The sequence below is a fragment of the Oryzias melastigma genome, linkage group LG18 (assembly GCF_002922805.2).
Source record: "Oryzias melastigma strain HK-1 linkage group LG18, ASM292280v2, whole genome shotgun sequence".
NCBI classification, from domain to species: domain Eukaryota; kingdom Metazoa; phylum Chordata; class Actinopteri; order Beloniformes; family Adrianichthyidae; genus Oryzias; species Oryzias melastigma.
The window spans coordinates 11,803,088-11,825,836 of record NC_050529.1 but is presented as its reverse complement, the minus strand read 5'-3'; the positions used below and the strand labels follow the sequence as shown (position 1 = coordinate 11,825,836).

The 22,749-nt window shown below is 41.8% G+C and overlaps 1 protein-coding gene across 4 annotated transcripts in view; it reads right to left on the bottom strand.

Moving 5' to 3' along the window:
* The window catches only part of LOC112155958 (nuclear factor 1 B-type), a 63,725-nt gene extending 40,986 nt beyond the window's left edge, over positions 1-22,739 (bottom strand). The window contains exons 1-2 of one of the 4 annotated variants that reach the window (XM_024288046.2): positions 20,593-22,739; positions 18,082-18,613 (exon numbers count right to left, since the gene is read on the bottom strand). In XM_024288046.2, the coding sequence (XP_024143814.1) occupies positions 18,082-18,613; positions 20,593-20,619 (559 nt within the window). In that variant the 5' untranslated portion in view covers positions 20,620-22,739. The remainder of the gene's footprint in view (positions 1-18,081; positions 18,614-20,592) is intronic. The other 3 variants (XM_024288047.2, XM_024288048.2, XM_036216564.1) reach the window with 3 other exon arrangements.
* Between the last annotated feature and the right edge of the window lie 10 nt (positions 22,740-22,749).

Sequence of the window (22,749 nt, the reverse complement as noted above, 5' to 3'; positions counted from 1 at the left end):
AAAAAAAAAAAAAAAAAAAACAGCTGAGGAAAGATGAGCGGCTATTAGGTAATTGAATCGCGCGGATTGGTGACAACACTAAGGATGACACATTCACAACAAATGCACGGCCCCTAAGTGAACATGAACTTTTTTTATTGCAACAAACCGCATCAAAGACAAGTTGAATAGTTTTTATCACCATGTAATTAAAAAATGCCACTAAAACAGATCTGGCATATAGTTAACATTGCTACCAAGAACAAAATGTCAATAATGAGTCTGTCTGCACCAGCACAACCTAAGATCTGTTGCCGTCCTTTAAGATTGCACAACTTCTATGACCACCGATAACTGCTGGAAAAATCTAAAGAAAACAGTAACAAAGCGTCACTAACTTGATGTAGTTGTGAGTTTTATGTCACTTTGGCTGATGAAGTACAAGAAAAAACTGACAGTAGCATCTAAATGTATTGATTATTTTTCTGCACTTTATGCCATCATTTTTAGCGAAGGTATTGCTAATAATTTCCAGAATCGATTCAATACACCAGAAACTGGATCGATTCAATTCTGATATTTTTTTATTCTTTTGATCCACTCAATTCAATTTGATTGAATTCAGTTTTGCGTTTACACAGTTTAAACACATTTGCTTAGAAATCCATTAATAATATATATATATATATATATAGAACATACTCATATCAATCTGATAGAATCTACATACTATAAAATGTATTAGTGAAATTATAATGAGATACCACACAGTTTTACATGGATTCTCAAACGGAGAAGCTCCAACAATTGTTCTGCCTCTCCTTTCAATTTGGCCACTAGGTGGTGATCCCGCGGTAGCATTACACTTTATTCCAGAAGAAAAAGAAGAGCAAAAAAGTATTAAAAGTATATTAAAATGTTCATTTAGTCACCTATGTTTTGATCAACCGAGCGTTTTGCCATCATATGGCAAATCCCATTATACGTTAGCATTAACCAAGCTGACTTTAGCATTATCCGTTAGATTGATCTCTACTTTTATGGATTGATTATTGATCTATTAAGTTTAGATCAATTAATTTATTTTATCAACCCAGCCCTAATCATTTTGCAATGAAAGTATTTTTTTTCCTGATTCAGGGAATTTTAGTATCTCATAAAAAATTGTTTAACTCAAAGACTATTGGTGCTTTACCTCCGCTGTTTATATTTTTTCGACTACTGTACCTCTTCGATCATTTTTATGCAATTAACGTAATTCTGAAGCAGAGAATAGTAGCTCTGCATTAATATGTAACACTTAGTGAAACGCTTACGCAATCAATGTAAAATCAGCTGATTGTGGAGCAAAGCCGATTTGCAAATTCGCTTTTCTCCACGTCAGAATCAGCTGATTTGCACATAAATGTTAAAAGATTTACGACACAGAACGTGTTTTATTTAGGTGTTGTCTGTGACATTTTAAAGTGTTAACTGCTTTCCTCAAAAGCCTTACAGCAGGAATACTGTATTACCTTCTTGTACAAGTGACGTTAAAACCACAAAAACAGAAAACTTTACTTTTTTTTTTTTTTTTTCGGGAGGCACTGCTGCTCCAAACCGAACATTTAGGAGCACAAAATTTAAGAGCACAGCTTAAATCATCAGGTGGCCTGTTTCCTGACTCTGCTGTTTGAACACAGTGGCTTTATGTTGGCCCTTTTTGTGTGTGTCCCGGGATCTGGATACTGGAATGTGTGGGGACGTTGTTTTGTAAAACCAATCGGATCTTTATATATAGCAGGAGTGAGGCATGATCAAAATTTTGAACCGTAAAAGGGAAATAGGATGTAAACATGATGCTTTTCGCCAAAACAATTTGTCTTCACCTTTAACGGCAGACGGGTCAAAGGGCAGCTGGTAGTAAACACAAGATGAGGCGAATTGGTCACTTTGCTTTTCCCCGTGAATTAGCAGTCCATTAGCACCTCGTTAAAGAGCCACATCTCTGCTTTACAACGGCTCGGCCCTGCTTTTGTACAAACAGTGATTCACTGCTGAGGCGGATTCATGGAAACGTGGCTCCAGGGTTGCCTGCTCCAGCGCACATATTTAACTTTGATATCAGTCCATAAAAGGGACCAAAACCATTTCTGGTTGACTTTCTGAAAAGATAAATTAGTCAAAGATGAAGTGGGGCCATTCTCTCGCCTTGATTAAAAGCGGGCCCAAGTGGCCAAGCAGCAGTCTGCGAGTTGGGCTTGGTGCACTCAGGGCCTTATCTGAGCCTCTTTTGTAAACAAGAGGATGAGGAGGAGAAAAAAATAAATAAATAAAAATCCCCATCCAACAAAATAAAGGGAGCATGAAAGCGACTATGGAAGGAAATCAGGCGGAGTATTAGACGCCACTTGGGGTTGTCAACGTGATGGCTTAGATCCCGCTGTAGAGAACATCTCCATGGATGTAAAGCGGGCAAACAAATTAAGAGGGATGAGCTCCCACTTGGTGGATTAGTTTTAGATTCATGGCGATGACTTGGAGCCAAAAGAGAGCACAAGACTGTGAAAGCTGTCCACAGCAACTCTGCGGTTAAAACAACCGAAAACGTCTGTAGGGTTATAAAAAGTAGAGGAAATAGAGGTGAGTCAGGTGCACAACAATGCGGCTGAACTTGATAGATTTCTTCTAATGTACAAAGCTCTTTTAAGAATCTGTTCTGCAAACTCAACCACATGATCGGATGTGCAGCCTCATAATTGGCAATGCACCAACAACTCAACTTGTACTGTGCAGTTGATGAAGCTAGAACCACAGATCGATACGGCAGACCCCAAAAAACTTGAGACAGATGAGGGTATTTTTAGGCGATGTGCCTGTGACACATTTTCCTGGGAAGGACCTCAAGAGCGATAGCATGCTCTGTTTGCTGAGAAGAGAGGCAGGAATACTTGGAGACACAAGAGACCCGGGCTAATTAATGCCTAGAAGTCCTCCGAGTGCGGCCCTGGGTATAATCCCACAACCTACTTTTAACAGAATGCCCTCCTTTTTTTTTTTTTATTGCACTGATAATTAATCACATTTCAGATCCCTAACCAAAAACAAATTAACTCTCAGACCACCTTCTCTCTGTATGTTAAAGATCCGTCAATGAAGAGTTTGAAGCGATCTTACTGAACCACCTGCACGCCGTCACTTCAGTGTGAAAAGGACTTCTAAAGGCGGCTTGCCGACGTTATTAAGCGCAAGAAGAAAGTGCGATGGATTTGGTTTCAGTTTAACCGTTGCCACTTAAAGCCGAGCTCCGAGAATTCTCGCTCAGCGTGCGGAACTGGCACTTGAGACATGAAAGGGCAGCTGCGACGCTCGGTTTACATTATATCTTTGTGGTTTCCACATTGTGGCCGAGGGATAAGCATCGGGAGAGGTTTATCTCTGTCACAGTGCTCTATGGAATATGTAAACACTGTGCGTAATCAGTGCTGCAGTGAAACAAAGTGTAAGTGGTAGGGAGTGTGGGGGGGCGGTGTGGGAAAGTAAAGCAGTTCTGGAAAAAGCCCCTGTCTTAGTCATTATACTTAAAGAAAAGATTGCAGGAAAAGCCACAGTGTGTCTATAACCCTATTAGCTGATCCAAAGGTTAGAAGAAGGAATGATATTAAAAATATAAATCCCTACATCTAAAGAACTGTTTGTAGCTAACTTTGGGTCCGTTTAGGGTCTAATCTGATCCAGTCTTTGTCTCCGTTACCCTGTGAGGCGTCGCGGCTCCTCTCCGTCAAGGACGGACACTTGTCTTAGACGGAGAGCCTCTTTTCCCACCCAGAGCCTGAGTTTCCATACGGCGTCTGATCAAAAGTGATTAAGCATCGCAGAGCACAAACAATGCTGGCCCTTAAATCTCTGTGAACCCTCTTTTTTTGTTGTTTTTTTTTTTTACGGGGAAGAATGAAAGAGCACTCTGTCTGCAGCAACAGATGACAGATGCACGCTTGGAGATAAGTCTACTCCATGGGTCCTTATCCTTGGAACACCCACCGCCTGAGCAAATAAAGAAATAAATAAATACATTGTGAACCAAACGAGGGAGCTAAAGCCCACATTAGACACATTAGTGGATGCAAATACTTCCCTTTACAGCCAAGAATTTCAAGTGAATATCAAGCTTGTGCTGACTAGTTAGACTAGATGAATTGGTGAATTACCACAAGTACAATGACAACAGTTACTAGTAAAACAAGTAGGATATATTTCATAATACAGGGGTCCCTCGCTATTTCCTCTTTCACCTTTCACAATTTTCTGTGCTTTTTTTAGTGCACTGTGTTCTGCATCCTGATTGGCTGTTGACCTTGTCAATCAATCTCCTGTACAGAATGTGTTAGGCTGACAAGTGTACATAAATCATCAGTAGCGATAAGATGTTTGGTTATATTCTACAACACTGGACTTATTTTTCTATGAAATAGTCTGAACTTTTCTTAATTTGGAAAGTAAAGTGTAGAAATGTTAACCATTTCACAGGGTAAATGTCACCTGCAACACCTAAATACAGGGTTCCTACTACAAGTATTTTTAAGTTAAATTTAAGACATTTATGGCCATGAATGTAAAATAATTACTGCGGGAACGCTGTAAATAACAATTGCTCTTTGACAAAAGGTTGAAGAGTTACAATAGTCAAAAGAATGCAAACACTAGAGCTAAAGCTCTGGTATAAGAGGGTCAATATCTGTCTGAGAAAAGCATATAAAATGCGTAGTGATGGGACTTCAAACATCTATAATCCTACTTTATGTATTTCACCCTTGGCTGGTTATTTTTAGAACCCAACTCCTGCGATAAATGAGGAAACTGTAATCATTTAAAAAAAAAAAAAAGTTAAATATACTCCACACAAAAAGCATCTATATACAATGCACCATGAGGTCAAACAAAAGCCTGAAGTAATGCAAAGGATGCATGTGGTTCCTGCAGGACAAATGGGGCCAGCGAGGTTGAAGGGAAGCTGGACACAGAGACCGGCTGACAAATGCCAAGAGGATACTGTTCTTACTTTTCAAGATGCCACGAGCAAGAGTAGGGTTGCAGAAAACAATGACTGGGGCTGCTGGATGCATGTTTCATCATTAATTTAATATGGATCCAGGGAGCCCGTCGCCTGAACACGTTTTGCTGTTGGACTTTGCAGGGATGTGCACTCGCATGAGGGACAGCACAAAAAAAGCTGTATATGCAGATACATTAGCAAAGTGTAGGAGTGTCATCGCAGGAAGGTCATGACAGGCAACATGACAACAACACATCATCTGTCTGCAGCCGATAAGTCAGCGTGAACGCTACCATCTGACGGGGCTTTTCCTGGCTCTGCCCCTGAACCGTCAGCCAAAACCGGCTACTTGTGCTGCTGTTATTGGCTCCTGCTTTCAATTTCGCAGGAGCAGGCCGAGTAATGGCTTCAGCGTTTTGTGGTCTGCAGACACATGTGGTCCATGTAACTAACCGACTCTGTCCCCCCCCCATTGATCGCTGTGGGACGTGCAGGGAGATGTGGGCAGAGGGAAGCAGACACAACCCGAGGGGCTGGTCACAGCGACGGGCGGACGTGCACGGGGCTTGTTATGACTGCCAGGAGAGTTGGGCTCTGTCAGGCTGCCGAAACCATGCAACAAACTCCTCCTCCTTTAAATTAAAACTTACTGTTCAACATGAATCTGTTCAGTCTCTGGAAAAGTTTCAGCATGCTTCTTCTCAACCCAACGCACTCATACCTCCCACAGAAAACAAACTGTTTAACCCAGAGCTTCAGCTCCAGCGTTTTTGACTTAACATAACTCTTCAACCGTTTATGCAATTAACACAATTCCAACAAATTCTGAAAGTTGAGAAAAGCAGCTTTAATTGTCGTTCACTTGTATCCTTTCACTTTTAAGACTTTGTCAACAAATTTCAGTTTGATTACATTTAAATAATGGCAAAAAAAATGTATTGAGTTTGTAATTCATATAAGAACCTGGTTGTCAAACTTTTTCACCCCTCAAATGGCAATTTAATTTATTGAAAATAAAAGGAATGTATTAATAATATTTGAATGAATGATTTTTGATGAAGTGACTTTAAAAAAGTCAGATTTTGCACCTGACAGTGAAAACCTCTCATAAGATGATTTCTTATGATCAGTTATTGGACTTAAGAAGTGCCACTTCTTTTGCTTGGCCCTCGCTGCATGACCCAGATTAAAGGTTACTGGCTGAAGTCACACGGGCAGCCCCTCGCTCACCCTTGTTGGTTCTCCTTATCTGGCTTTGTCTGTACAAATCTTGGACACAAAGCACCCATTTTGTGCTCCTCTCGGGAGATCCCGTTACAGTAAAGCAGACACGATGCGCTCCAGCACCAGCGCCTCTGGGAGCACCGCGCTCGGTTGGTGAGAACCGCCGTGTCCTCCGCTTGGAGCATATGGTACACGTGAACTCCTTTTGGGTCCTGTAGCGTGCTTTTGTGGCGCGATGGAGTAAAACGATCGCTGAAGGGGGCTCAGATGATGTCACTCTGTAGGAATTCCACATTACTAACCAAAAAAAATAAAAACATACAAGTGGACCCAGCATGTCAGAGCTCCTTATCGTCTCAGCAATAACAATTACATCACTGTTAGGATCGTTTTACCTGTTGATTTATTTAAAAATCCCTTTTTTATCAAATGGGAATCAATTTAGACAATTGAAAAAATGATTTTTGGAGCTAAAACACAACAACAACAAAAAACGAGTCACGGTGTGTAGACAGGGACGTCCAGGAGACTCCAGTGACCTTAATCCTCTAAAGCTGTAAAAGGACAAAGTATGACTAAATGTGCGAGGTTAGAGGGGCACGGAAAAGGAGGGAAACGAGAGTGTAAGGGAGAAAAGAGCGCTCTTAGCTGACCTCATTCTGACAAGCGGCCCGGGAAGAGCCTTTTTCTTGGAACCATTTTGCAACGGCGCTGTTGTTTATACAGGTGGTGGGTGAGCTGAGCAAGATATGCAGGGAGCGTGCATTTTGCAACACTTCATTATGAATACTAAACACAAGCAGCATGTCAAATCACACACGCACACGTCTAAAGAGCGGCTCTGAGCTTCGTGTTTTGTTTGACGTTTACAGGAATGACTTTTTTTTTTTTTATGTTGGCAAGAGACGATGTTAAAAGTCACGTTTCTGCCGTGCACTCATTTCCTCTGGTGTCATCCAGTGTGTGCTCGCCTCCAGGAACGGACAGATCTGGTTGGCTTGTGTGTTCGGCTGTGGGGCGGATTCCTGCAACAACATCCACTTGGCCAGAGTTCAGCCTCGTGGAAGGCTACAATAGCCCAAAGGTGGCTTCTCAGACTATTGTTTATACAACGGCACACTACTGCCAGGTTAAAGGGGAAACAGCAAGACAGTGAAGAAACAGAGAAGGGTCCTACCTGCTCCTCTATAGTCAAACAGTTCACTTTAACCGAAACTATCCGTTTTTTTTTTTTTTTTTGCTTTAACTTCCAACAAAAGATTTGTTTTTACCCACTTTTACAGAGAAATTCAGCCCCACTCCAATCCCCTTTTAATCTATTTTAAAAGCGTTCCCAGTGGTCTTTTAGTTAAAATATTTAAAAATGTGTTGTTTTCTAGGACATGGTTTCTACAGAAATTAATTAGAAATTTCTCCTCTTTGCTGAGCTATCCCGCCCCTCTTCCCCTCTCCTTTGCTGAGAGTTCTCAGCTGTCCCTCTAGCTTAAAGCCCTCACAGCCCAAACATAGCACAGCAGTGCAACAAAGCTTTCAGTTAGGGAGCTTGTGGCCCGCCCGGTCTATTTTTTACACGACAAATACGCTTTTTTAAGCTGCAGTTTTTTTGTCTGCTCCTGATTCACAATGATTCCAATAAAGAAATACTGAGAAAGCGTAATATCCTTTATATAATTCATCAGAAAAACATGTAACAAAAAAACAAAAACACACTATTTTGCCATTTTTAAAATAAATCCAGGCAAAACATAATGTAGCACCGATTTTCTCACAAACCAATGAGTTGAACCGAAAACAATTTAGAGAAAACGGATTTGGGAACACATCAAAATAATTCTTTCAGAAGCTGAACTTTAACACATATTTTTAAACAATTACAAACTGTATTTCATCACAGGCTCCAAAAAAGCTGTTGTACTTCAGCTCTAATGGATTATTGCTGCATTTTTTTCACTTCTGTGACTTTTTGTGCACAAATACATTAAACGCATGTGACAGAAACATTATAGGGGCAGGAAACGTTTGCTGGCCGGCCGAGCCGAGGGTCCTCTGAGGTGAATATGAGGAATTCAGGTCAGAGCAGCCGAGACGTTTAACCAGATCAAGCCACTGCAGCCCGGGTGGAAATAGCATGGGAGGCCAGGGAGAGGGAAACGGACGCGTCACAACTCCCGGCCTGATTCCAGCCCCCCTCCCCACCAGCGCAAACAAGAGCCATAACTTCCCTAATGATCTGGGATCATGTACAGTGTACGCCTCGCACATGTTCCACCAATAGCGAGCGCTTCCTCTCGGCCTTTGACCTCAAAGTGGGTGGGTGTGCCTGCTTTCGGCTCTGCGTGAAGCTCAGAACATCTAGGCATGTTTTCTTAATGCGGTGGAGGGGGGCCGAAAAAAATGACGTTTTAAACTTCCATTGTTAAGAAAAAAAAAAAACTGCGAGAGCTCTAAAATCCTTCAGCAAGTAAGCTGAAATCTAGAAAAAAATCCCATTTTAAGTCCTGACAAATCTCTTAATATCTTAAACATTTGCCAACTTTTGATAATCTGACACTCAAGTCTTTTGCTTTTCTGTGTCCCTGCCACATGCAATTACTCTGATCCCGAAGTCTGCCACCGTACGCACACGCACACACACATTGTAAACAGTCTTTATTGAGACGTGAGTGCTTGTATAAACAGAGACAAACCCTATTGAGGGTCCGGGGCCGGGTGGGACAATAAGAGGGGGGAAAGTTGCTGGACGTTCCTCACAGACGGTGTGTACAAAATCCAATTATCAGAGCCACGGCATTAACATTCCAGCAGTCTGGCAGGTGACGGCTTCGTCTTTTCAGCCCCCACAAACCCCACCACCAGCCTGAGACAGAGTCCCCCAGGCGGCGTATCCACAATACACCCCCCCCCCACCACCACACACTCCCGCCTTTCTTAAGAAGTATTGAGACATATATAGCAGGAAGAAGGCAAAGAGAGGGGAGTGTGGGGTCCACCAGCGACAGAGGTCTTTTCTTCAGGAGATCAGCCCCAACGGCCTGGCAGGCAGCATCAGTCAATGGGGCATTCTTCTCCTCCCTGTCTGCCAGTGTGAATATGCCGATCGCTGATAAGGTTGCTTTGATTGTCACAAACTGGGGGAAACCACTTTTTGTTTTGAGCATTTTGCCTCCAAACAGGCCACGCTTTGTCAGCCATCGGGTGCCGTTGGGTGCCGAACAAAATGCCAATTCAGACGAGGCTTGGAGGTAAAACAAATACAATATTGGGGTTCTTGTTAAGGCCACTAAAATGGATTTAGATGAAAAAGTATGCGGGTCGTGAGAAAAGTACAAGAAGCAAAACTAGCCTTGTTTTAGATCTTTTTTGCTCTGTCCTTTGTTCCCAAAGCCCTATTGGTCATGCATCAATAACAGTTATTCTTGTCTCTTCTCTGCATATATATACAGTGGTCCTTATCGTCATGTGCTGTGGTGTACGTGATAGGGTGCATGCGACACGCAACGCCTCTGCTTTGGTGTCATGGCCTCTACCCTTCTCCAGACCTATATATAAACTTACATCTGCCTCCCATTCTCCTCTTTCCATCATGTCATCCTCCTGCCATGAGAGAGGTCTGCTGTAGATAAATCCACAAGTTTAGGCAGCCAAAACTGTTAGGTACTCGATTTCTTATGCTATGTATTTTCAAAAACCGTATCCAACTTGACAGTTTTTTATAACTTTTTTGTTAAAAAAAATCTGTGGTTAGTACTCTGGTTAAATGTGTCCTTGAATTCATTTCCAGCAATGAAAAGATATTTACTTATGTTTTTGCTTTTAAGTAAATGCTACATGTAGGTAATTTTATAGCTGATTTGGTTTGTTGCATATTTGAGACAACGGGCATTAAGGGGTTAACTATAGCTCCAGTTTGCTATTTTTTTGAGTTTACAACCCCAAAAATTGTTGTTCTTTACATTTGGCCAAATACTTGTTGATGGTTAATTACTATTAAACTAAAACAAGTTTTTCCCCAAAAAATTGGCAACATTTTCTCCATCTATAACAATTGGCTGCACTTTGAGAGATTACATCCCTCATCCAATCGTTTCATTCATGTCATACATTTGGCAGGGGCATGCATAATTTCCCAGATGTCCATCAACCTTTCTTCACCCTCTTTTAAGTTTTTATTTTTGACTTTAACATTCCTGTTTTGGTGAAGGTTTTTTTTTTTTTTATCACAGCATTGCTGTATCGCTGTGTTTCATTTAGGGATTATTAATTGTAATCTGCATCTGAAGCGAAGTTCCTTCTGCAGAAGCATGTAGGACACAGTTGACATGCTCTTGGATAAGAAGGATGAATAAACAAATTGAAACTTTTGCTGAGAACGTAGATTAAGGCGTGTGTGCTATAATCTTGGGATAGTTCCAAACTTTAAAAGAACTTTGACAACTGCAGGCTACTGTTCTCTTGTTTTTCACAAAGCACATCATCCAATAAATGTGCAAAAGTAGAGACCACACTTTTACCACACACTCTCAAAACCTAAAGTATAACAATCGTTTATCATCATGCAACAACTAAAGAAAAAGGTCTACAGATATAAAAGCTACATCATACATAAAACCTGTCCAGGCAACATTTGGATCTTGCATCAATACTCAACACATAGCAATCATACCTCTGCACACTATCATACCTATAAACTGTAGAAGTAACCCAACATCAAAGACACCAAAAACCCAAGACCCTAAGTTTTAGAAACAATGTTTTCGACAAGGACGCAAATAAGACAGCTACTGAATGAATCCTCACCGATCACCATGAATAGAGTTCAAGGCTGGTTAGAAGGACACCAGAAGAGAGGACTCTCCTGAGCCCTCAGCAAACGAGGCCAGAGGATAGCTGCACCACGGATTAAGGCCCTCACAGAGGTCCATTGTTAATTGGGCGCCATGTGTGAAAGCTACAGAGAGATTAGTTTGTACAGCTGCTGCCATTTGTCATAACTGCCTCTAACAAGATACACATGGCAACTCCAAGTCGCGGCCAGAAGTTTTTAGGGGGAAAAAAAATGTCGGGTGAAGAGTTTTTTAGAAGCGGAGAAAGATGTTTTTAGGAAACACCGAGCAACATTTAGCTGAGATCCCATAGAGAGAGGTTACGCTTCAGGCCAACTGTAGGTCGGCTAGGGTTACCATCATAACAATTCAAAAAGCTGAACGTGTGAGCCCACAGGTTGCATTCTGGGCAAACTGTTGAATAAGCTATTTGGTTGTAGGGTACAGCTCAAGTAAAATTAGGTCTGTTTTTTTTAGACAGCAAGAGTGGGAAAATACCTACTTTGATGATCAAGAACTCTCCAGATTTCTTTGGTTTAGTCTCATTATGAGAGGTGGAGGGGTGGTGATATTTTTTTTTTTGGTAGGAATCCACAGTGTAATTGTTGGTTGTAGGTACGCACAGATGTTGGAGGCCTAATTACAATCTAGACTTGGTAAATCCGGAATGAGCTTTTAAAAGACTCTCACTTTCAATGTTTGCCCGACAGATGTTGTAGTGCGGAGGAGTCACTTCTGACTACGGATAAACGCTGTCTTATGTACTAAAATGTAAGCAAGTGATAATCTGATGTTTGGGAGGTTGATGAGTGTTGACTTGTTTCTCCTCATTTATATTTTCTAAAGGTTTTCTACATTTCAAGTTGACGACAAGCTGGGGTTCTCGCGTCTGACACTTGAACACATTACCAACAAGCCCTAACAGTGTCCTGAAATTAAACAAGAATTCTGTGGTGGATTTTTAAGTCAAACAAAGATCCACTCTAGAAAAACAAAGTTTACAAATAATAATGCGTAAGACGAATGCTAACTCTTAATCAAAATGCATTGGCTTTGCTTTGTATTCGGTGGTGAATGTTGGGTCTGTTCCAAGCTGAAATTCAGTTCAGTTACGGGAAATTGGCAAGAAGCTTTGCTTTTGTTCTGTAAGGAAAATAAAGCAACATCTGTGCGTTAGGTGTTCTTGAGGAATGCGGTTTTTATGCTGGTACTAAAAAAATCCGGCATTTCTTTCCTACTGTCATTCCCTGAGTGTGGCTTATCTTAATCACATGCAGCTCCAGTACTCAAAGATTCAATCTTTCATGTTTATGTAAGTACTCTCCTTGGCTTTTTTCCAACTATGCAAGTTTGTTTGGCTTTTTTTTTCTATTGAACTGAATGGATCAATAGGACTCGCTCATTCTCTTTAGGTGTTGTGTAATTTTCTTAGCTGAATGCAGAAAATGCAAAGCTGCCCAAAGGTTGATTCCCAAATACGAGAACTTTTGAAAAAGTCAACATGGCATATGCGAGGGAGGAGTGCAACTCTTTTGACTTCTTTGACAACTCAATGGGGTGCTGATGAATCCGTCCCAACCAAGCCATTCCCAAGCCCCAGACACTATATAGCCCCCCTCTCTGACCTGCTGCATCCACATTAGAAAGAAATCCTCAAGGGATTCGTAACCCCCCCTTCAGACAGAACAGCAACATGCCCACCCAAAAGTACATTTTGCGCAGCAGTGGGATGGCGGGGCCTTTCTTTTTCTGTCTCGCTCAGGTCTTGTCGGGCTGTCACGGTGACGGGCCGTACTGTACCGGCAGACAAAGGGAGAGACAACCATCACTCTGGGCTACTGATCGGCCTTGTCTGCCATGAAAAGACTTTGATGGGGCAAAGAAGGGTGGTGGCGGTGGGGTGTTGCACAGAGAAGTCAGTGTCTCCTGGGAAACCACAGTGATTGTCTGTCCTTCTCCAAAAGTTCCCCCCGTATCACCCCACCTACCTACTCCTTTCTATTTTCTCTCCCCTTCATTAGTTGTTCACAAGCTTCCATCCTGGGTGAAGGAGGGACTGGCTTTTGCATAAAAGTCTCATTCTGACACTTGAGGGTGCTTTTCTTCTTACTGACTTGAAAAATGCAGGGGGGAAAAAGCATCCTCATAAGAATCCTCCATCTAGGACCTTCTTTTTTGTCTACTGTCTGAACCTTCTTATCCTTCTTTTCACTATAGATCCTGCTGTCGTACATGACTGGTCTTGCAGGCAGATGGGACACACCACCGGGTTCCTCTAGCCGTTATCCTCGTGCAATGGGAAACAAGAGAGGCCAGTCATCGGGTACGAGAGGCTCAGGGAACAGGAAGAGCTGCTCTGTAATGAAGGACAGTGAGGTACGGTGTAGCCATCGGGACAGAGGGGGTGAATGTGCCCATTTGTCTTCATTTGGTAGGTCTGGCAGACAGGGTGGGGGGTGGGAAATTTATCCAGGGGGGAGTGGGAGGTGCCGGTCCTCCAGTCAAGTGGCCTCGGGGGGATTTGAAATGCATTTGGGGTCCTCCCCAAAAGCCTGGGAAAGTGTGGGGAGGCTGAGATCTTAACCATGGACTAATGACACAAACCCCGGGTCCTTCACCAAGAGGATCCATGTTTCACAAAATCGAGTCCCTTGCTGAAATGCACAAAAGAAAATCTTTTTGACACAACGTCTGTGGCTTACAATGCCGAAGCGGCCTTGTCCCACTTTTAGACAGATGCAACTGCTCAAACTGTGACCCTGGCAAATTAAGCACACTGTAGCAGAGCAGAAGAGGGAGTTGTAAATTTAGCCAAAAAAGAAGGAAAAAAAGCATCCACATTTCTCTGTGGCCTCTGCTCCGAGTTGCCTTGTTTCCATGGAGATTTATGTACACATGGCACACAAAAGAGGGCTAAGGAGGTAACACGGCCTGTTTAAGCCTTGAGGTATTTGCTCGAGCAAAACCCTGCTGTTAATAACACAAGCCCCACACTGAGCCGGGCAACCTGGCTGCACCGCATCCAGGTTTGAGACGGAGCAGGGGAGGGGGGTTCAGGTGGAGATCACCAAAAATGATTGTGGAGACTTTAAGGGAGTGCGAAACTATGCAAAAAAAAGAGAGAGAAATAGAAAGCAGGAAAGCATGAAAGAAGTAAGGACTGCACAGCAAAACATAAATAGCTCTCGGGTTAAGACAAAAAGCATCGGCAAGACATTTAGTAGGAAGCGGAAATCAATAAGGCAAGCGGTGACGCTGGGAGGGAGTTCTAAGTGGATTAGATTGAGAGAATGTGTTCAATAGGTTATGGCTCTGAGAGAGAGGTAGCTAGACACCGCAGGCTCTATTGCATACTAATAAGGAAGATGGAATAAAAGCTAAGAACGGGGTTGTGCAGTTCACTCCAAAGGCTTTTCTATATGGCTCTTCCGGATTTAGCAGTTTACGGCCTCACCGTCTTTCTTTCTTTTTTTTTTTTTACTTTTTTTTTTTTTAACTAAACGACCACTTTAAAATAAATCGTGAAGAAACAAAAGTCTGTCAGCTTGTTTATTGTATCAGCAGTTCAAAAGATATTAAATAAAAAAAATTGTGGAGTCTTTAAAGCGTTTCACACTTCTGGCATAAACCCAGCCAGAGTTTCTCTGGCCGAGTGCCTGGGCCTTTGGACAGCTGTCATGGGTCACAGTCCAAAGTTTTAGGAAAAGCCAAAAAAAAAGAGGAAGAAATTGGGAAAAGAGGAGAGTGAGGGCGTCATCTGGCTGGCCTGCATGCCGCAGGGGTGATTCCTGATGGCGGAGGAGGATAACGGGACGCATGGAGGGGAGAGTTAGCGGGTTGTGCTTAGTCACAGACTTCCACTGTGATCCAGAAGGTCAGACCACCACACCAACCAGCTGACCGAAGCCTCTGAGGCAGCCAAGCGGACAACGGGATCCGAGCCTAAACCCCACGTGGCACAACAAGAAAGCGATGAAGGTACCAGCCCATCCTGAAGGACTAGAATTGGTTGGGGCGGGCTACTCCTCCACACTTAGGCCAGTCAACCAAGCGGCCACCAACTAGATCAGAAGCAGAGACAAACAGTTGCCAAAAGACCACCAGTGATCTCTCGACCGCTGTGGTTTGACCCTGATTGAAGAGGTCAACAAGGAGGGGGTGCTCGCGATCCGCCCACACAACCACCCTGACCACCACCACCCCAGACAAGAAAAAAAAAACGTCCTCCTCCACGTGCCCCGAGCCTGCGACGGCGTGTTAGCACCGATCTGTTTTGCTCAATTAAACTTCAGAAGACCCCCTGCCACATCCCTTTGCAAAGGTCCTGACCCCGGGGGGCAGAGGTTAAGTCTGCCGATTGTAAAACAAGGCCTCCATTAACATGTCAGCTTGTGTTCAGAGGTAATCCATCCATTTCCTCAAACTATCATGACGGCGTGAAAAGTGAAGTCGTATTACTGACGGGGGCAAAAAAAAGTCAAGGTAATGATGTTTTATGGCCGTTTTAACTTTCAGCCTCAGAGTAATGGGAAAGCTACTTGACACTGACTTTTCTACCCTCCTGCAACTCAACTAGGGGATTTTTAAAATATAAAAAACTCTCTTATTTTCTAATAAATTAGGATGTAGAAAATCAATTAAAAATCCTTAACATTCTATAAATTAAAAAAAAAAAAGTAGGATGGGGACGGTTAAAAGAACTTTTCCCCCCAATCGGACAAACAGTGATGAGCTGCAGAACAAAAACGCAAATACAAACGAGGCTTACTGTATTATGACATGCCCCAACATGACAGCTATCTACATGCCTTGTTGAAACTATTCCATCGAGGTGTCGAACTGGATGTGCAAAAAGAAATACGAGTGCAGGTGTGAAGAGGCGGTGATTCAAACCGGAGAACAAAAATTTGAATAAAGTTAAAACATTGTGTGTGTGTATGTGAGAGGGTGTGCGTGAAAAGCCAGATACCCTGGCTTTGAACATAGCCTGCCAGTTGGCACAATGGATGCCACGACCCCCATTCCCAGCCACCGCCTTCAGCCTACTTCCCAGCGGGCATTCATCTGGCCGTGCACATGGGTGTTACAGCTTGGATAAACGCGCCTGTGCCCCAGAACAAGGGGGCAGAGGGTTCTGTCGAAACTTTCTCAGCCAGATACCCACGCTGGCTTCAAAAGCAAACAAACCTGAATTTTAGTCGCAAACGAAAATACAAGAAAAGAATTATATTACCAAAAAAAAAAAAAAAAGGATTTCATTTGAGCTGCCTCTGTCTAACAGGACAAAAACTGGATTCTGTTTCAAGTAGATTTCTAGTTTCTTTGTGTCCGATTGTGTTGGTTTGTTTCGTGCAGTCGCCACAGAACAAAAGCACTGGGTTTCATTCGGCAAAAAAAAAAAAAGTTTCCAATGTGCCCACTGCATTGCGGATGCCAACCAACGAATCAAAGGCATGCTGCAAAGCAGACAAAGAGAGTTTGGTGCCAACCTCCGAACCTCTAACAACCATCGCTGGTGATTTGCCTGCCTCCGCTGGCACAGTGTAAAACAAAATGGCGCCTCGCCGCACGCCGCCATGACATGGCTGTATTGTCTGGGTCCGCTTGGTAACTTTAAAAAATAAATAAATAAAGCACGGTTTTCTACTACGAGAATTCCTTGTAAATTTTGCCAAACTTTCGATAGGGAGAAATTTGGAGGCTGTGGCTAAATATTCCTTCATCGCAAACAGTCTTTGAATACAACGGCTGTTAAAACACTGGACGTAATCTTACTTATCATTCAAATAGTAGATATTGTTGGGGAAAATTAAAAAAAGGGGGGTAAACCGAAGAGCTGTTCTTGTGTTGGCACAGGGTGGCTGACAAAAATGCAGCAGATGCAAACTGGAGAAGCAGCGGCATCCCACAAAAGGCACAAAAGAGGGTCTGATGCCAACCTCGGTGCCAGTGGCAACCATTATTGTCTCCGCACTGTGCCTTCTGCTTTGCCTGGCACTTATCAGACACAAAATGGCGCTCCGAGTTTATTGATAAAGAGCTATCCTAAACCAGTAACTCGCCTTCAACGGGGGCAGCAAATTTGCGGGTTCTCAACATTTTTATTGCATATATATATATATATATACAATTTTATTATGTGGAGTAAAGATTTTTCTAATTCAGTATTTTCAAATGGATTTTCCAAAGTCTATATACTAATAACAGAAAAAAAGCTCATAAAAATGCCCATTAAATACAGTTTTTTAGAATTTATTTAATTCTCTAATTTACTGTAAATAAAAGAAAATAAAAATAAAAATGAAAAAATTGGCTACAAAAAGCCTTTTCGTTCATCAAAGCTATTTTTTTTCAAAAAACTTTGAGGAATAAAATTTTTCCAGTAACATTTGTCAAACCAAGATACACATGTTTAACCTCCTATTAAAACTATTATCATAAATGTGTTTAAGAATGTTTTTGAGTAAGTTAAATAACTTATTTACTGAAACAACTTATGTAATAACATTGCTAATTTTTATGGCTGTGGAAATACATTATTTTTAAAATAACTAGAAATAGAAAAATGTAAAATAAATACTTTTTTGCAGATTAAATAGAGTTGGAGCCTTATTTTAGATGAACCAAGTAATCCCACTACTTTCCAAAAAGGGTCTTAATTTAATTTCCAGACCTAAGTGTGTGAATACACACCCTCCGAAGGTTGCAGCAACTGAATAATTATTGAACATGAATAAGAGCTGCTGCTGGAGTTCAGCGGAGCAAAGGCACAGTAGAAAAAAAAATGTTTCATATTGGAAACACATTTTCTTTTTGTAAAGTAATGAGCCTTGCTTGGAAAGACAGAAAAAAATGGGAGTGTGTTTATACAGTGCTGGTGCTCACGTTCCTAATGTTTATTTGTCTGGCAAACACAGTGGTGACTTCAGCCAGTCTGAGCCCGGCTGCCAAAAAGCAACACATGTGACCCCTGACTTTGCCAAAGACCCGTTCTAGCATGTGGCTCACGCACTCTGAACTTACCTTGATCCTGGACATAGTATGCTAGAAACAAGTCCAGCTCCTTGACCGATACTGTTATGTGGTGAGGCTGGACACAAAGTGCTGGGTTGGTGCAATGTGGAGACTTGACAAGGCGCTCGCCGTCCGTACTTTCCAGGGGGATGCCTTTGAAGAGGATGACCATCACCAGGTCCAGGCGCCAGACTTTGTCGGCCTGCCGCAAACAGTCGATCCGGCGGATCTTGCCCTTCTGGTCCGGGTTGGACAACACGCAGCACGGGGGCTTCTTGCCCGTCACGCTGAGGACGAAGTCCTCCCGGTACTCCTGCCGGATGTCCTTTCGCAGCTTGGCCAGCAGCCTGGACGCCCATTTCTGTTTCACCTCGGGCTTCTCACTGAGAAGCTCGTCCTTCACCGCGCGCTCCTCATCCTTGGACATTCGCTTCTCGTGCTTCTTGAAGTACTTGCGTTTTCTGGCCTGGAGGTTGAACCAGGTGTAGGCGATGGCACGGACGTGAGGAAGAAGTGCCTCGATAAAGGGATGAAATTCATCCTGGAGCGGAGAGAGGGAAATGTAATCAGAAACATGTGGCGCTTAAAAAGCCAGCTTGTTCAACAGCTAATTCACCAAATCCTTCTCAGAGTGATTGGCTGCAAACAGAGCATTTTTTCGCAACTTCTTTCACAATAAAAGGTTAAAGAAACACAGCGCCTGCGACAAAGAAATTTCACAGTTTATGTCACCTGCCTGGCAGGACCGCGAGGAGCATACCCACGGCTCCACTGTTATTTTCCAAGCAGGACTCCCGCCCGTGTGGCTGCTGCAGCCCCTCACTCCTGCATTTTTCCTACCTAAACACTCGGCTGTAAACTCATTCCACATTTTCCTAAAGTACAGAGAAAGTCAAAAAGGCCGAACAGGCTGCAACCTTTCTAGAAATATTCCCCTTCTGGGTGGAATTCATACTCAAACAGCATGTACCAAACAAGAAAATTATTATTAAAAATGTGGTAAATAGTGTGATAGCATTGCAGGATTTTGAAAAAAATTTGTAGCACATTTTAGACTCAAATTTTTACCACAATAAGCTTTTTATAGATCAAAATAAATCTAAGAAATTGTCTTTTTATAATAAAATTGTTATTTTAAAAACATCTTCAAAATTTCTACTTTAACTTTACCATAAAAATCTAAATTCTGATATATAATTTCAAAAGTAAAACTTGGCGGATCAAGATTTTTACATGAAAGCTACTTTTATCGTTGTGTAAAAGAAAGCTGATTTATTCTGTAAATCTTGCTCCGCACAAGTCGAGGTAAAAGGCTTGGAGAATCCCCACAAATTGTAGTTCCCTCAAGGTAAAAAAGTGGAAACGTTGAATTATCTTCTTTTCGGGTCATTAAAATGTCACATTTAATAAGCGTAAGCAGCCCCTGGTTTAAACAGGCTTTTGAAGAGTTAAAACCACACATTGTTCTTTTTTGAAAGCAACCAGGCAAAGCGGGCAATAGGAAACCACAGAAATCCACTCCCTATGAGCGCCTGCCGCTGCGCTCTCTGCACCTCAGAGGAGCCACGTTTCTGCTCCGTATTCCAAGGGCCACAAATGCATTGAAATGACACTCCTGATCAAAGGCAAGATAAAAATCTTAAAACTCCATAGACTGGAATTTTTAGCACTAAATTTAATGCAAAGTTTAAATAAATACATAAAATCAAATCTTATTTCAAATTTTAAAAAAACTATTTGCTTTTAAGCAAATAATTAAATGAGCAAAAAACATCGTGTTTCTGGACTCGCATCCATCATCCTACAAGAAATAATAAAAAACCCTAAAAAAATATTAGTTTTTTTTCCTCTAAACTATCATTTTTAAAGGAGGCGGGAGAAGAAAAAAACAGACTATAAAGATAAATGACTTGGCCTGCATGCTGCACTTCAGCTCCAGCCATAAAAGCACAATCCTCTTAAGCACAAAATAAACCACATCTCAGTCAATCACTTACTTATGCCAAGTAAAATATAAACAGTAAAACTGAGTCAGCCAAAACAGGCAGCTACTCCGTCCAAAGCCCTGAATCAACCTTATCAGTGTTTGATCTTCCAGCAGGGAAAGTGGCTTTATCTTTTTCTGCCCTCACTGCTCTCAGAAGCTGCAGAATAAAAATATACTTTATAAAATAATATTATTATTATTAGTGCATAGATAAGGCTTTCTGGGAGGTCATTAAAAGTATAATTACCCAGGAATAAGATATCTTAAAGATCATTTTACGCACAGACACAATGCGTAAAGATAAGAGTTTCCAGAACACTTTGCACTTTTATCATTCAGATTTAGTTCAAATCACAACAAATAAAGTGCAAAAATGCATATCTGAGCAAAGAAAATTAATATTTGATTCGACTTTTAGGAATAAATAGAAGTATTTTATCCTCCCCGCGCGCGCGCGTGGAAGAACTTTTGATCCTCTTCAGCAGCGACTTTCCAACAACGCGCGCGGCGACAGGTAGAACAGAAACACACACCTGAGTTAGACAGATCGGGGAGTACATGGTGAGACGGGCGGGCGCACAGAAAGTCACTGAAACTTGGGCTTAATTCCTGCGCTCACTTCATCGCGCCATTCCTGGACCGATGCGCACCGCGGTGTGGAGGAGATCCGCGTAAAAAAAAAAAAATCAACCGAAAACGAGCGGGAATTATCCAACAACATCCATGGATTTCTTCAGATCCGGGGGAACACAAAGTTGAAATCTTCAGCAATTTAGATTGCAGGGGGAAAAATGCAAATATATAAATATATATATATAAGGCGAGCAGGTCGCCGCTGCGTCCTCCTGCTATCCGCTCGGGGCTCTTTGAGCGTCGCGCCGCGGCGGTTATCTCATAAAAGCATTACGGGGAGAGCTTCACAGGAGCGTGTGATGATCAACCCCCTGCTTTAGCCAAACTTCATATGAAATCGACCGCTGCACCTTCGCTCCTGCGCGACAGCAGCAAATCAACTTTTTTCCTCTCCTGTTTTTTTTTTTTTTTTTTTTTCACCCACGTAATTACACAGTCACACTCCTCCTCCTTCTCCTCCTCCAAACACACCAGTCATATCCACTCCCTTCCTCCTTCACGCCACATACAATTCATTTACTCCCCTCACTTCTTCTGCGGGATTATTTTTTATGAGTTTAGGGGACTTTGGACCAAACCATCGGTCACTAAAAAGCGGGAAAGAGGGGGGTATCTACGAGCTAGCTTTTTTTTTATTTTTTACTTTAAATAATTAAACACACAGTTAAGAATTTAACTAAAATGTCACACGTTTAGTTAGTTTATAAGGTTAAAAAATTATATAAAATAGAGCTTTTATTCATAAACTTTTATCGAATTAGCTAAAAAATTTTAGCTAGCTAACAGGTGAAAATAGCATTTATTTTAAGTAAACTTTACTCATTTTAATGGAACTTTTTTGTATTTTTTTTTTTTTTTACTTTAAATTAGTCTTTTAAAAAAAGGATTAGCCATACGCAGGTGCACTGTCAACAGTTTTTAAAAAGTGAAACAAAACAGTCAACCTGCCGCCAAGTCAAGTTCGCCTGCTTTTTCTCCTCCCTCCGCGCGCGCGCGCCTCCCCGCGAGGACAGGACAGTCTCAAGTCTGACCGCTTCCCCCCACAAGCAGCGTTTATCACAGCATTCGGAAGCAAAAAAAACAATAGGAATGACCCACGTACCATTGCACTGTACTGCATGGATTAACAAGGAGTCTCCTGGCTTCAAACACCGGTAGCTTCACATTTCTCACGCTCAAACCTTGTGCTTTTGGAGGGGTTTCTCTTGCGAAGAAAAACAGGCAAAAAAAAAATAACACCGGAAGACAATTCTTGGCGACTTAAAAGAAGTTGGTTGCGGGCTTTTTTTTCTCTTATTTTGCACTTTTTTTCTTGTCTTCCTTCCTCTTCCAGTCTTACTTTTTTGGATCGTTTTGTGGGGTCGTTCAGCGGAGTTGAACGTGATCCAGAAGAGGCTGAGTTTTCGTCTCTGGGTTGGTCTCCGCCTTCTCTTTCACTGCCTGACAGACTACCGCCCTCCGGCTCTCACCACAAACGGTCAACCGGAACAGGAGCAGCACGGAACAACTTCCGGTGCGCTTTTTCCACAATAAAACTACAATCTGAAGATTAAAATTTCTATCAGAAATCACTAAACCAACATTAAAACATATATATATATTTTTTTACCAGCTTTTTGGTATACTAGTATTATTTTTTATTTAAATTCACAAGAGTCTCATCCAGTAGTTTTAAAAAGACACATTCGTAAATAAAGTACATTAGGAAGTTCTTCATATTTTTACTTTTTTTTTCAAATCTTAAAAGTATTTTAACTAACATATTTATTAATAATTCTTCAATTTTGCATTAAGATACCTATTTTTATTCTAAATCCTAAGACCCTAGACCAGGCATGTCCAAAGTCTGGCCATTGGTCAAATTAATAACACTTTCTAAGAACTACAATTTCTTGATTGTTATTGACTAAATTACACTTTAAGTCTGTGGCTTGTGTATAAGATTGCTATAACTATTTGTGGTATTTTTCTGTTCACATGATTCAAATTTAGAAGTTTACAGTGAGCATTTAATCATAAATAACATGTAACATATCATTTGAACTCAGTTTTAATGT